At 41.1% G+C, this 15,955-nt stretch overlaps 1 protein-coding gene and 1 pseudogene across 1 annotated transcript; both read left to right on the top strand.

Annotated features, from left to right (window-relative positions):
• The first annotated feature begins 2,679 nt into the window (after positions 1-2,679).
• LOC102421496 (putative olfactory receptor 7A2) lies at positions 2,680-3,627 on the top strand. The gene has a single exon (XM_006099682.1). The coding sequence runs from the start codon at positions 2,680-2,682 to the stop codon at positions 3,625-3,627; it is 948 nt and encodes a 315-aa protein (XP_006099744.1).
• A 10,872-nt stretch (positions 3,628-14,499) lies between these two features.
• Positions 14,500-15,349, top strand: LOC102421798 (annotated as a pseudogene).
• The last annotated feature ends 606 nt before the right edge of the window (positions 15,350-15,955 follow it).

Below are 15,955 nucleotides of genomic sequence, written 5' to 3' on the forward strand. Positions count from 1 at the left end.
ATGAGACTGAACATCTTCTAGCCAAAGAGTGTAGTGTGCTGAGAAACAATACTTTTTACAGTTCAGTGATAGAGAAATTAAGGCCACACATTGTACCTTAAGTCTTAATGACACAAAGGCATCATAGTTCACAACAGTTTACATCTGTATAATGAGGACTTCACTGTCCCAGCTAAGGGGGTGGAATATCTCCAAATAGTTTTACATTTTCTTCTTTACTTCATGTGGGATTTCAAAGTAAAATGCCCTTACCCAAGGAACCTAATGAATAGAGAGACTTAAACTCAGTTCCCTCAAACGTATTTTGCTGAATAAATTACTCCGTGAGATTTCCATTGTTGCTGGAAAATATTCCTGCAGTCGTTGTTGAAAGTGAACATATACAGGTCTAGGTGCCAGAAGCCTGAAATGAGTCTCATATCAAGATGTGCGCAGGACTGGGCTCCTTCTAGCAGCTCAGGGGAGGATCTGTTTTCTTCCCAATTCCAGTTTGCATTGCTGACCACCTGCATTCCGTGACTCAGGGCCCTTCCTCCTTCATCAAAACCAATAGTGTTTGGCCGAGTGGATGGAGCGTCAGCCTGCGGACTCAGGGGTCCCAGGTTCGATTCTGGTCGGGGGCATGTACCTTGGTTGCAGGCACATCCCCAGTGGGGAGTGTGCAAGAGGCAGCTGATCGATGTTTCTCTCTCGTCAATGTTTCTGACTCTCTATCCCTCTCCTTTCCTCTCCGTAAAAAAATCAATAAAATATATTTTTTTTAAAAAAACAATAGTGTAGCCCTAGCTGGTTTGGCTCAGTGGATTGAGCATCAGCCTGTGGACTGAAGGTTTGATTCCAGTCAAGGGCACATGCTGGGGTTGTTGGCTCAATTCCTAGTAAGGGGCATGCAGGAGGCAGCCAATCAATGATTCTCTCTCATCATTGATGTTTCTATATCTCCCTCTCCCTGCCTCTCTGACACCAATAAAAATATATTTAAAACAAAAAAATAAACCAATAGTGTACATTTTCATCTTGCCTCCCCTTTTGCATCTAGGGGACCATTGTGTTTACCTTAGTTCCACCTGGATGATCCGGGCTCATCTTCTATTTTAAAGTCAGTCAATTAGCGTCCTAGCTGGTTTGGCTCAGTGGATAGACTGTCGGCCGGTGGACTGAAGGGTCCCGGATCGGTTTTGGTCAAGAGCACATGCCCAGCATGTGCTAAGGAGTGGGGAAAAGGAGACATAAGTAATACTTTAAACAATAAAGAATTAAAGAAAAAGGAAAGAGCAAATGCCTGGGTTGTGAGTTCAATCCCAAGTGGGGGCGTGCAGGAGGCAGCTGATCAGTGATTGTCTCTCATCATTGATCTTCTAGCTCTCTCTCCCTCTCCCTTCCTCTCTGAAACCAATAAAAATATATATTTTAAAAATAAAATAAAGCCAGCCAATTAACAACCCTGTTCCATCTACTACCCTAATTTTCCTTGCTATAAAAAATAACATATTTAAAACTACTGAGGATTGGGATGTGGATGTCTTTTAGAGGTTCTTATTCTACCTGCTACAAATCATTTTTCAGTATTATTTTGTGTCACTCAAGGGCCCTTATACAAAGGAAACAAATATTTGATCATAGCCTCTAGAATGAGTGAATAACTATTCCTTTAAAACTCCATGCAAAGACAATACTTTGGTCATAAGACCTAAAACTACCTGCAGCTAACTCTGACACAGAACCACAGCCTTTCTACTCAGAGAGTGGTCCTCAGGCCAGGACCTGCAGCATCACACCACCAGGGAGCGCGTTGGAAATGCAGACTCTGAGCCCTCCAGACCTGCTGCATCGAATTCTGCATTTGAGCCAGAATCCTGGGGACTGCATAGGAACATTGAAATTGGAGAAGTGCTGATATAAACTAGGTGTTCTCACCTTTTACCACTGACATTTGGGGAGGGAAAATAATTGATGGGGGTGCTTTTTTGTGAATTGTACCTATTTAGTGATATCCCTTCAGACATGCCAGACACCCTCAGGGCAAAATCATTTCTGGTTGAGATCCATTGACTAAAATTATACTCAAGGCCCATCGCATACTCTGATATTAACTTTGAGCAGATCACTAAACCCCGCCAGCTCCTCCCTAGGGCTTTGATCTCCCTCCCTCTCTTGAGTTCTCTACTCAAATGTCATTTTCTTTGAAGATCTTGCCTAAATACCCATAAAAAAATAGAATGCCCTCGACACTTTCTGCTCTAGACCTGCTCTCATTTTCTTCGTATGCTCTCTCACCATTTGTAATGTTATATTTATAATATTTCTATTATTTGCTTATATATTCTTTCCCCAGATTGAGTTGTAGGCACTTTTGTTCTTCAGCATCCTCTACTCACACCCCAGACAGTACTGAAACCATGGTCAGCACTCAATTCATATTCCTGAAATGCATGAAAAAAGTTCTCATTAAAACTGTAGTGTACCTGACATCTTAGGAAAAAAAGCAGATTGGGACAAAAATTCCTACTCGGAAATGACACAGGAAGGTCCTAAATGGAACCAAATCCAGACCAAAACACTGAAACTATTTCCTAACTGCAGGAGACACACTGTAGCATTAGAGCCATGTGAGTAATACTAGATTGTGTGAAAAGTCCTCATGCTCTTTTCTTCTTTATTGGAAGTCACCCCCACCTCATGGAACCAGGGAATCTTACAAGAGCGTCAGAATTTATTCTCCTGGGTTTTTCAGAGAAACCAGAACTGCAGCCCCTTATATTTGGGCTTTTCCTCTCCATGTACCTGATCACTGTGTTGGGAAACCTGCTCATCATCCTGGCCGTCAGCTCAGACTTCCACCTCCACACACCCATGTACTTCTTCCTCTCCAACCTGTCCTTGGTAGACATCTCTGTCACCTCCACCACCGTCCCAAAGATGCTGGTGAACATCCAGACACAGAGCAAACGTATAACCTACGAAGGCTGCATCAGCCAGACTTATTTTTTCTCACTCTTTGTAGTGTTGGATGACTTGCTCTTGACTGTGATGGCTTATGATCGCTTCGTGGCCATCTGTCACCCCCTGCACTACACAGTCATCATGAACCCCCGGCTCTGTGGACTGCTGGTTCTGGTGTCCTGGATCACAAGTGCCCTGCATTCCTTGTTAGAACATTTACTGTTGTTGCGACTAACCTTCTGTACAGACTTGGAAATCCCCCACTTTTTCTGTGAACTCAATCTGATGGCCCAACTTGCCTGTTCTGACAACTTTCTTAATAACATGGTGATGTATTTTATAACTGTGCTACTGGGTGGGGGTCCCCTCGCTGGTATCCTTTACTCTTACTCTAAGATAGTGTCCTCCATACGTGCAATCCCATCAGCTCAGGGGAGGTATAAGGCATTTTCTACCTGTGCGTCTCACCTCTCAGTTGTCTCCTTATTTTATGGAACAAGCCTAGGAGTGTACCTCGGCTCTGCTGCTACCCAGAGCTCACACTCAAGTGCAGCAGCCTCAGTGATGTACACGGTGGTCACACCCATGCTGAACCCCTTCATCTACAGTCTCAGGAACAAAGACATAAAAGGGGCCCTGAAACGATTCTTTGGGGTGGCAGCTATAAAAAAACAGCTGTGCTGAGTCTGAAAAAATGCACTTGATTTCCAGGCTTCAACACTGAAAACCAGAAATTAAGATCCTTTAATCAGATTGTGTTTGTACAACTTGCTTCTTTTATTTATTTCCTCGAATTTCCTTTTGTTTGAGTTCAACTTCTCTATACAATTTAAGTAACCATTTTATTACACTTTCTGCTACGTCTACTACACAGACAATTTTTCCCTTTCTCCTTTGTTCTAACATAACAGCTTTTCCCAACCTTGATCAGAATGCAAATTCCAGTTTATTTCATGGACAACATGGATTTCTGAAGATTAATTTATTCTCAAATAATATACATCATTGTTAGGAAGTTGTTCTTATTTTATAGATAGAATAGTCATAAGTTCTACTATTTACATTTGAAAAAAATTGCTTGGTTACTCACACTATTTATATAATTTTATTCCAGGAAAATCTGACACCTCAATTTTAACTTTTATGTTTCTCATTCTTTATACATCAGTACTTTCACTGCTCTTCCTGATAATGTTGACTTTATCCTTGTTCCTCATAAGTCTCAGCCTATTGATGGTAAACTATAGGCTGAAAATGCCTGGGCACTGGCCTTGGGCTCTGCTACTGGTTCCTCAGACCACAGTCAATGTTGTGGCTGCACAGGCTCTTGTGGTTATTATTAAAATTGCAACAATCATGAGGGGTCTATGAAATCACAAGGTTTATTACTCACAGGTCCTGGAGGATACACAGCCTCCTAAGGGCCACATCAGAAGGTCTCAGAATGGGGGAGGGAGGAAAACGAGAGAGAGAGAGAGAGAGAGAGAGAGAGAGAGAGAGAGAGAGAGAGAGAATAGTTTGAGTTGGGAGGGGAGACGTGAGCGCTTCTCTAGTAGCCTTGTCATGAAGCTGGCAATAGGATTATTGGAGATAGATGTCTTTGAAACACATGCCACATACATCAAAAGTTTAATGTCAGGTATTTACACTAGTATCATGCTACTAGGATTTATAACTAATCTCCTCGTTTTATTATCTTATTCAACTCAGTGTCCAGAATACCTACAATAATACCTGGGAACCTTGATTATCAAGTATATATGTCCCAGTGGCTTCTATATGGATATGAGGCAGGAGAGAAAGAAACCAAAGCCCCCACTTCTGGGCATGATCAGAGAGAAAACAGTTTATGGCAGGAAACCCCCTGCAGTGGTTAGAGGTCACAACAAGGACTGACCAGAACCAGATCATCCCAAGATGGAAGAAAATTGACAAAAGACCGACCCCAAAGCTCATTATACCATCATTACAATGAAAACTGACACCACAAATAGAAAGGTGGCCAAGGGGGACAAACTCCATGACACTTCCAGAACAACCCTGTTAGGAACAAGGCTCCCTCCCACCCAAAAGGCAGAGTCAGAATTTGGTGCCACAGCACTTGGAGACCACCCGCCCCCCCTTCCACCTTGAATACACATAGAATCCGAGGAACTAACTGACCACCTGTGCAACTCACGCTCCTGTTGGTCCGCTCATATGGGTACTTTTCTTCTACAGTGGAACCCACACTTGTGCCTCTTTCTTTGTCTTTATCTGAATAAAACTTGCTTTATTCTCACTTTGATTCATCCTTGAAATCTTTCCTGGATGAGTCAAGGACCTGAAGGTCACCTGTCACTCAAAAGTTCTGGATTGTGCTGGGGCAGGACCAGCCCCCAGCACAGAAGTGGTCCAGTAACACATACATACATGAGAGACACAGAGACAAAGGGGAAATGAGGTATAGGTGACATTCTGAGCTAAAGATGAGGTATTGGAGATACTACCCTTTCCCCATTGTATACTCTTGGTTCCTTCTTTCTAAATTAATGACCTTATGTGCATGGGTTTATTCCTGGGCTTTCTATTCTGTTTCTTCGATCTATGAGTCTGTTTTAATGCCATTACTGTACTGCTTTAATTACTATAGCTTTGTATGTATTTTGAAACCTGTGAGTATGATGCTTCTGGGTTAGTTTTGCTTTTCCAAGATTGCTTTGGCTATTCAGAATTTTTTGTAGTGCCTACAAATTTAAGAATTGTGTGTTCTATTTCTGTGAAAAAATGACATTGGAATTTTGATAGAGATTGCATTGAATGTATAGTTTACTTTGAGTATTTTTTTAATTCAATCTAGTAAATTTGAATATCTAATTGGCTTTATTAAGTGATTCATGAATCAGACAGCATCCCATCTAACAAGTTAGACAAATTTCTGAAGGGTTGTACAAAAGTAGATAGTTTTTACAGAAAAAAAAAAGAATAGCATATGGGAGCTATTAAAAATGGAAAAGAAAGGATTTAGAAGGGACTTGACTTCTTTTTTTGGTGGGGGGGGGCGGGGGGAGGATGAGAACAAGAGGCTTTTATCATGCAGATTCCTTCTTCTTTCTACAGGAATAGAGAGGGCCCATGTGACAGATTACTTAACTGGTGCTTGACCAAAAGATTCAAAACTTGTTGATTAAAACTATATTCTGGGAGATGTAGACACTTCCATTAGATCCAGTATTAAATCTGGGTCTGGCATCCTGGACTTTTAGCATGAGTGATGCCAATATTAGTTCTTCCTATCAGTGACCATAGTATACCTTTCCATTTTTTGTGTCTTTTTTTCATATTTTTAAACATGTTTTTATTGATTTTAGAGAGGAAGGGAAAGGGAGAGAGAGAAACATCAATGAATGATGAGAGAGAATCATCCATCGGCTGCCTCCTGCACTCCCTGCCTTGGGGATTGAGCCCGCAACTCAGGCACGTGCCCTTGACCTGAATTGAACTCAGGACCCTTCAGTCTGCAGTCCAACCCTCTATCCATTAAGACAAACTGGCTAGGGTATTTTTTTGTCTCTTCTTCAATAACATTCAGCAATATGTTATAGTTTTCAATGTACAGGTCTTTCACTTCCTAAGATATGTTTACTCCTAGTATTTTATTCTTTTTGATGCAGTTGTAAGTGGGATTATTTTTTTAATTTCTCTCTCTGACAGTTTGTTATTAGACACCACAGATTTCTGTAAATTGATTTTGTATCCCACAATGTTGCTGAATTCATTTCTTGGTTCTAACAAATAGTTTTTATTTTAAACTAGAGGCCCAGTGCACAAAATCTGTGAACTCAGGGAGGGCGGGGGGGTTCCCTCAGCCGGGCCTGTACCCTCTTGCAGTCCGGAACCTCTTGGGGAATGTCCGACTGCCACGGAGGCGGGAGAGGCTCACAACACCACCGCTGCACACTCCAGCCATGAGCTCGGCTTCTGGCTGAGCAGCGCTCCCCCTGTGGGAGTGCAATGACCACCAGGGGGCAGCTCCTGCATTAAGCGTCTGCCCCCTGATGGTCAGTGTGCATCATAGCAACCAGTCGTTCTGCCTTTCCTTTAGCTGTTCTGTCAATTTGCATATTAGGCTTTTATTATATAGGATAACTTATTGGAGTGAATGAGTGAAATAAACTGAATGTATTTAAAATGCAAACTTTTCTGAATTAAAGGAGCCATACAGAAATTAAGTGTACGTGTAATTACTCTGATCCTCTGCTTCCTTATTTTTGGTGGTGATGTGAGATGATAAACTTAACTCAGTCAATTTTGTTAATAAATAAAACATTTAGAAATATTTCATGAGTCTAAGAATTCTTTCATAGGAATGGACTATATGTATGCGACATGTGTTACATTTTATATGATTTTCTTTCTAATAAACACACACATGTATATGTCCAACACAGACTCGTTGAAATTTTCATCTTTCATTTTAAAGAGAACTTGAAAAAAAATGCAGAAAATGGGAGCTAAAAAACCAAATGGTTAAATTAAAGTGAAATTAAAAGAAAGTAGAAATGTAGACACGAAGATTTAAAGTAGAATTGTTGAGGACAATGGCTGCAGAGCTGGTGGAAGTTGCTCTCTTCTCCTCCATGCCTGGATTTGGAATCACAACTAAATTATACAACAATCAACCTGACAATCCAACTGAAAGCAGCTGAACAGAAGTCTTACAACCAAATATTTGCAGAAGAAGCCACATGGAGACCAATGCCATCTTTCCTGGGCAAACACTCCCCTCCAATCTGCATCAGCCTAGAGGACTACAAGCCCCACGCTCCAGGTCCCCTTGCCATCCTGTCTGAGCTCACAGCCCACAAAGGACTGTGCTGTCGGAGCCTGTACTAGGAATGGAGAAGCGGTGACCTTATTTCTAGAAACTCATATCAACGGAAAAGACAATTACTTAAACCTGAATAACAACCTTACCTTGTTTACTCTGCTTTTCCCAGTAACCACCTGTATCTGACTCCCCTCCCTCAACACCTTTTTCTGTCTTCAGTTAATGATGGTGGTTAGGGTGGTATTTGCAGGAGTTACTTAATTTTCCTAGATCTCTCCCATATATATAGGAGGTATACATGTTCTTAAACTTTTGGTTTTTTTGTCCTGTCAATCTTTCTTTTATTACAAAGATATGTAAGCCAAGAACCAGAAGGGTACAGGTTAAATTATTTTTCCTCCCCTACTGTAGGGAGCAGCTCTAGGGTTAAGCCTCTGACTGACCTGTGGCAGGGCCACAGACAAGTCCCAGCTTGGAGGGCAGAGCCCTCTTAGCTTAATTAAGCTTAACCTTATAGCCTTCCCTAGTTCCTTCCTATGTAGCTAATGGGCTGTGGGAGGTACAGCAAGTGCTGCCAAAACAAGGTGAAACTCACAAGAACATTGTAAACATGTTGACCACTACCCTTATTTTGATCTGCCTATAGAATAAAGCCTCAGCTTTAAGGCTGGGTATCTCAGTGTCCTCATCCAAGCACAGGAGATCCACTGAGCCTCAGCTGTATTCTATTGTCTGTCTTTTCTTTAATCCTCCACTGCCCCTCCTCAGGTTCACCGAAGCCTTTGCTGTGCTGGTGCGGCACACCCTACAGAACAACAGGTTATACCATATAGCCTAAGGGAGTAGAAGGCTATACCATCTAGGTTTGCATAAGTGCACTTTCTGATGTGCACTCAATGACAAAATCGCCTGTGGATGCATTTCTCAGAACATATCCCTGTTTGTTAAGCAGTGCATGACTGTACATCTTTCATTCAAAATCTTAAGCAAACACAATTTTTGGTGAAGACGGCCTACAACTACCTACCCCTTACTCCACAACAGGACCAAAACTTTCTACTCAAAGAGTGGTCCTCAGGCCAGCACCTGCAAAATCAGCATTTTCCCGGAGATTTTGAGAAATGCAGATGCCCTGGGCCCACCAGCACCTCCTGAACCAGTATCTGTGCTTGAACTAAAATTGTTGGCGATGCATATTGATAAAGACTAACAGCAATTTAAGCAAACATAACCAGTCAGGAGGGCCTATGGGAGGAGCTAGCACTAATGGAATTTCTCACACTGTATGTAATCGTGAGGCCCCGACAGGAAGAACACTATGTTTATAAAACTCCATGGTTCTAACTTCCCTGTCCCTTCCATAAGTACCCCTCCATCTTGGCACAGAGGCTAGAGTGTTCATGTGGCTTGTCATGTCTGCATGCATGGGTTGTAATGCTTTCTTTTTCCTGAATAAATCCTTTTGGTGATGAAACACCTAGTCAATGTTACTTTTTTAAGTCAATAATAGGCACTGTGAAGTTGGAGAAGGGCTCGTCTAGACTAGGAAATTTTAGCTTCTAAATATGACATAACTATTTGTGTTGGAAATTGCAAGTATTTAGCAGCCTACGTTCAGATATTCCCTCATTGGGAACCACTGCACAGTTTGAGAACTGAAAGCATCATGACAGATTGTAATCAACACCGTACTCTGATTATAATGTTGGGTTGGTCACTAAACTTCTTCAAGCCCACTTCTGCAATGGAGAATGAAGGTCATAATTTTAGCACTTCAGAGAAAGCACTTTTATAAAATTTAAATCAAACAATGCATATAATGTACTAAACGCATATTGTATAGTATAAAATTATATAACTGCCTCATAATTAACAAAGATCTTATAATGTAGGACTCTTATCTGCTGATATAAGTATGAAATTTCTCATTGATCTGGCAAATGTGTCATGAACCCAAGGAGGGTGGTGCACAAACCTTTACATCAAAGTCACACAGTCCTCTCCATGTTGAAGAAAGAAATAGCAATTTTCTGGAGGTATCATAGGTAGTGCCCCACAACAAGTCAGTACTTTGAAAATCCAAGGTTTTTAGGCAAGTCAGTTTCCTCAGTCTTGGACTTTTGAGAAAATGTAATTCAAAGTTGGGTAAGGTGTTGGGAGATGAAACCTCAAGAGGGTCATGAAGAAGGAGTAACAAAAACAGGATTCACTTAACTTCTAACCTGGTCCCTTGGGAACAAAGAATCAGCAGGAACATTTTCCATCTGTTCAGACCAGTGTGTCCACAGGGAAACCTGGTGCTCAGAGGTGGGAGCAACAATGCCAACAGCATCTAACAAGCAGATAAAGGAGGAGTAATATCTCCTCTGCAGCAGACTCGCAACATGTGCAACGTTAGGCTGGAACAGAACGTATTTGTTTCTTTGGGAGTCTTAAGTATGACTCTGAGACTAATGCTTGACTCCTTCCTGCTCTTTTGTCTGAGACCAGAGCTTCAGTCTCCAACATTAACCATCCAGGGAGCAATTCAGACTTCTATAAGGAGCCCTTTCTTTCAGAGGCCCATCCAGGTGAGTCTGAGAGTGCAGCAGGTGCTGTGGGAAGATTCAAGGAGTGCATCCCAGAATTTCCCCCTGAGGTAACCTGAGAACCTAACCAGGCCAGCTCAGAGCTGAGAGACTACCATACCTAGCAAACAGGTATGATAACTGAAAGCATCATGACAGATTCTAACCAACACCTTATTCTTATATATAGTTAATACATTTAGTATGCTAAATTAGTTTTCTCCTAAAAACATTGCTGTTTGGCATAGAATGTGTGTGTATATATATTTAGGAGAATGGATGAAAATGTATTAATTTTGTGAGGTCAATTCTATCAGTCTGTCATATTGTGTCTTATCCCATTACTTTTAAACATAAACAGTTCTGCATTTTTCACCTTGGCAGAAACATTATTTGCATTCAATTAATGATCTTTTCTATCCATTTTCTAAGCATAATCCATTTATATTTACATAGGGAGAAATTATAACTGTAGATACTGCTTTCTCCACTGCCTTTTAAAAGTATATTTTTGTATTTTTATTTCCACACCCTTGCCCCTATATCTGAGATTGGAGACCTATATTGATGTGATTAAAGTTTTGTGGGGGGTTTTTTGACTTCTCTTTTGTTTTACAATTTTATTCATGCCAATATTTGAATATACAATATTTAACCATGTTTATTTTCCCTGCCATTTTTATATTATGAATAATCCATACCTTAGCATTTTTCTATATAAAAGCAAACATCTATAAAACCAAATAAATGAACAAAGTCAGTGAGCTCCCTGCTCATCTGACCTCACATTATACAAAGACGGCCCAGTACAATGATATAAGTGTGCTATGGCATCATATTCTCATGGATAAATATGTGAAGAAAGGGGATCAATTGTTGTGGCATAAGCAGGATTTTATTTAAGAAAATGTTCGGGGAGGATTTGTATGTTGACAAGAAACACAACCAGGACTAGTGCCCACCCATCAGTTGTGTCACAAAAGAGATCAAAACTCAAAGCAAAAAATAGCAAAGGAAAGATGCCATTGAGCCATGTAAACACCAGAGTGATCTAATAAACATGGAATAGGTGCAGGAATCACAATTAGATCAGAGGCTGGGAAGACGCTGTGATGAGGCCAGTGGAGCAGTGAAGTTCCAGTCAGTGTGTGGTCCCTTGAGTCAGAGGTAACTTCAGCACCCACACTGGCTCCCTCTTTTCTCTGCACCTGGCCCTCTGCTGCGCTTTTCACTATTACTTTCCCCTTATTATCAGAAAATGGCCTTTTAAGCAGTTCTTGCATTTATTGTGTTAAATTCCAGATTTGCTTCACTGTTTCCCAAAATAAGACATGCCTTTTACATTGTGATCCAGCATTTTTACACACAGACACAGAAATACACACACACACACACACACACACACACACACAGACATGCATGCATGAGTGAACAAAGGGAACCCTGAAATGATTATGTATATAACCTCACTGTGTATGACGCACTCTAATACTTTCTTTTGTGCCTCCTTGATTCCAATCTATTTCATTCTTACAACTGTAATCTGACACCCTAATGCAGTGGTTCTCAACCTGTGGGTCGCGACCCCTGTAGGGGTCGAAGGACCCTTTCACAGGGGTCGCCTAAGACCATCCAGCATATCAGATATTTACATGACGATTCATACCAGTAGCAACATTACAGTTATGGAGTAGCAACGAAAATAATTTTATGGTTGGGTCACAACATAAGGAACTGTATTTAAAGGGCCAGAAGGTTGAGAACCACTGCAATGGGTCCTGATCTCAGAATATGGAGAACACTCCTCAAGCATGTCCTCCACACCTAACTTCATAGAATACATGTTTATTCAGCCACACTAAACTAAATCTGAAGGGGGAGAGAAGGTGTTTCTATAACATGCTATATGCCTCAGGTACTCATAGTCTAGCAAGGAACAAAGACATGGGATTAAATAAAAATCTCACCATGGGTGCCCTAGCACTTAGATGAAGAGCATGAGAAAGTGACCTTTTCCTGTGCTCATGTTAGAAAAATAAAAGGTTCATGAAGGAGAGGATCCAGTCTCTCTGAAAGAGGAGTTGGAGTTTGAAGGATTGAGGGGGGTAAAAAATTCCAAAAGACCAGTGGGGAGACCCCAAGAAGAGGAAAGTGAGCCCATAAAGGCTCTGAGCCCTGCAGCTGTGGTGTCAGGTGAAGCTGGACTCAAGTTCAATGTGTAGGCGACCTGTGTGAGGGAGGCCAGTGCTCTGTGAGAGTGGAACTGGCTGAAAGTTCACAGACACTTGAGCCTCATGTTTGAAGCTACGAAATTTTGGCTTCTATCTCCAGTGAGGTATCACTAGGGGAGGAATTTAAATCAGAGAGTTCAGTGATCAGTGTTAAAGTTCTCTCTGAGTCAATGTGTGCATTTGGCTAGAGTGGTGCCCACCTGTTAGATGGGAGAGATGACAGGGAACTGAAATATGTCTGTGGAATTGGAGACCGAGGTGTTTGGAAGCAATAAAGACATTTGAAAGGTAGAAGAAAATAATCAGCCTCATCCCATCACAGTGGTAACCATTCATTTACCAACAAGCAGGAAGTACACCAAGCTCTCTACATACAGTATATTGATTATCTGTCCACCATCATAGGCCAATGGATACTGCAATCTTCATCATCATGTGAGGAAATTAACAATTATTGGGCTGTAGCCCTAACCGGTTTGGCTCAATGAATAAAGCATCAACCTGAGACTGAAGGGTCCTGGGTTCAATTTTGACCAAGGACACACTCCTGGGTTGCGGGCTCCATCCCCAGTAAGGGGTGTTCAGGAGGCAGCCAATCAATGATTCTCTCTCATCATTGATATTTCTATCTCTCTCTCTCCTTCTCCTTTCCTCTCTGAAATCAATAAAAATATATTTTTTAGAAAAAGACAAAGAGAGAATCTTAAAAGCAGCAAGAGAAAAGCATTTAGTTACCTACAAGGGAGCACCCTTACAACTCTCAGCTGATTTCTCAACAGAAATGTTGCAGGCCAGAAGAAAGTGGTAAGAAATATTCAGTGATGAATATCAAGGACCTATAACCAAGAATACTCTACCCAGCCAAGTTACCATTTAGAATCAAAGGTCGGATAAAGAGCTTCACATACAAGAAAAAGCTAAAGGAGTTCATCACCACCAAACCAGTATTACATGAAATGTTGAAGGGTATTCTTTAAGAAGAAGAAGAAAAAGAGGAGGAGGAGGAAAAAAAGGAGGAGGGGGGGAAGAAGAAGAAGAAGAAGAAGAAGAAGAAGAAGAAGAAGAAGAAGAAGAAGAAGAAGAAGGAGAAGAAGAAGGAGAAGGAGGAGGAGGAGGAGGAGGAGGAGGAGGAAGAGGAGGAGAAGGGGGTGAAGAAAAGGATAAAAAATTTGAAGAATAGAATGGCAATAAAAACATACCTATCAATAATTGAAACTAAAAATCAAGATAAATGAACAAAAAATCTAATGAACAAAATAAACTGTTGGGGGGGAGGATGGGGGTTAATGGGGGGAATGAGGACACATTTTTAATTCCTTAACTAATAAAGAATTTAAAGATTTAAAAAATAACTAAATAAACTGATGAATAAAATACAACCAGAGGCATGGAAACATGGAATAAACTGATGAATCTCAGAGAGAAGGGGAAGAGTAGGAAAAAGATTAAGCAAAGAACTTATATGCATATATGCATTCCCTATGAACACAGACAATAGGATGGTGAAGGCCTGCGGTGGAGTGGGAACTGGGTAAAGGGGGTAATGGAGTTGAAAAAGGGTGACATCTGTAATACTCTCAATCATAACTATTTTAAAACAAATAAACAAACAAAAAACATATGTAATCCATGGCCACCTTGGGAAAAAGATTTGAGGAGAACAGAAATTCCTAATCACAGATGTCATGGGTTAGGGTGTGTGTCTTAAAGGGGATGATATGTTCAAAAAAAAAGATATTGATTACTTTACTGCAAAATATAACTATAGCATTTCAACTATGTTAGTAATAGCCATTTGCTTAAAAATTGATCATGCTACTTTTTCTTTCCTTCTAGTCACCTACACCACATGAGACAAGGCAATGATACCCCAATTTCAGAATTTCTTCTCCTGGGACTTTCAGAGGAAACAAAACTGCAGCCCCTCATATTTGGGCTTTTCCTCTCCATGTACCTGATCACTGTGTTGGGAAACCTGCTCATCATCCTGGCCGTCAGCTCAGACTCCCACCTCCACACACCCATGTACTTCTTCCTCTCCAACCTGTCCTTGGTAGACATCTGTTTCACCTCCACCACCGTCCCAAAGATGCTGTGGAACATCCTGACACAGAGCAGAGTCATCACCTATGCAGGATGCATCACCCAGATGTATTTTGTCATACTGTTTGGCGTGTTGGATGACATCCTCTTGACCATATTGGCCTATGACCGCTTTGTAGCCATCTGCCACCCCCTGCACTACATGGTCATCATGAACCCCCGGCTCTGTGGACTGCTGGTTCTGGTGTCCTGGATCATAAGTGGCCTGAGTTCCTTGTTACAAAGCATAATGGTATCGCAGCTGTCCTTCTGTACAAACTTTGAAATCGCCCAGTTTTTTTGTGAAATCAAACAGGTCATCCAACTCGCCTGTTCCGACACCTTTCTTACTAACATGGAGATGTATTTTATAACTGTGCTACTGGGTGGGGGTCCCCTCGCCTGTATCCTTTACTCTTACACTAAGATAATGTCCTCCATATGTGGAATCTCATCAGCTCAGGGGAAGTATAAAGCATTTTCTACCTGTGCATCTCACCTCTGGGTTGTATCCTTATTTTATGGTACAGTCCTAGGAGTGTATCTCAGCTCTGCTGCTACCCAAAGCTCACACTCAAATGCAGCAGCCTCAGTGATGTACACTGTGGTCACACCCATGCTGAACCCCTTCATCTACAGTCTGAGAAACAAAGACATAAAGAGGGCCCTGAAAAGATTCCATGGGATGGCAGGTACAAAAGGGACAATCATCCTGAGTAGAAAAAGTGCTCCAAGACTCAAAACCGGAAATTGAGATTCTTTCATCAGATTGTAGTTTTCAGACTTGGTCCTAGTATTCTGTCCTTGAATTTCCTTTGTTTGTTTCAACTCTTCTATACAATTTAAGTAACCATTTTATAAAGCTTTCTGCTTTGTCTCTTACATAGACAGGTGCTCCCTTTGTCTTATTTTACCTCCACAAAGTTCTTTCCAACCTTGATCAGAAATATTTGGAAGTTTTCATTTACTTCACTAGAAACATTAATGTCTTAACAATAATTTCTTCTCAAATGACATATATCATTGTAAGTAATTTGTTCTGTGTTCACCATGAGTCCCTCATTCTTTGTACATCGGTACCTTAACTGATCTTCCTGATACTGTAGACTTTATGATTGTTCCCTATACGTCTCCATCTATTGATAGTGATGAAATAGGATAGGAATGCCTGGGCACTGGCCTGGGTCCTACTACTTGTTCCACAGACCAGAGTCAATGTTGTGATTAGGTGGATCCTTATGGTCCTTATTATGATTGCAACAACCATCATGGAGCTATGAAAATGTAAATTTAATACTCACAGGTCCAGCATGCCCAAATGC

The sequence above is a fragment of the Myotis lucifugus genome, unplaced genomic scaffold (assembly GCF_000147115.1).
Source record: "Myotis lucifugus unplaced genomic scaffold, Myoluc2.0 scaffold_280, whole genome shotgun sequence".
In the NCBI taxonomy this organism is placed as follows: domain Eukaryota; kingdom Metazoa; phylum Chordata; class Mammalia; order Chiroptera; family Vespertilionidae; genus Myotis; species Myotis lucifugus.

Coding starts and splice junctions, on each gene's coding strand:
- LOC102421496 (XM_006099682.1), top strand. CDS start 2,680: ATGGAACCAGGGAATCTTACAAGAGCGTCAGAATTTATTCTCCTGGGT.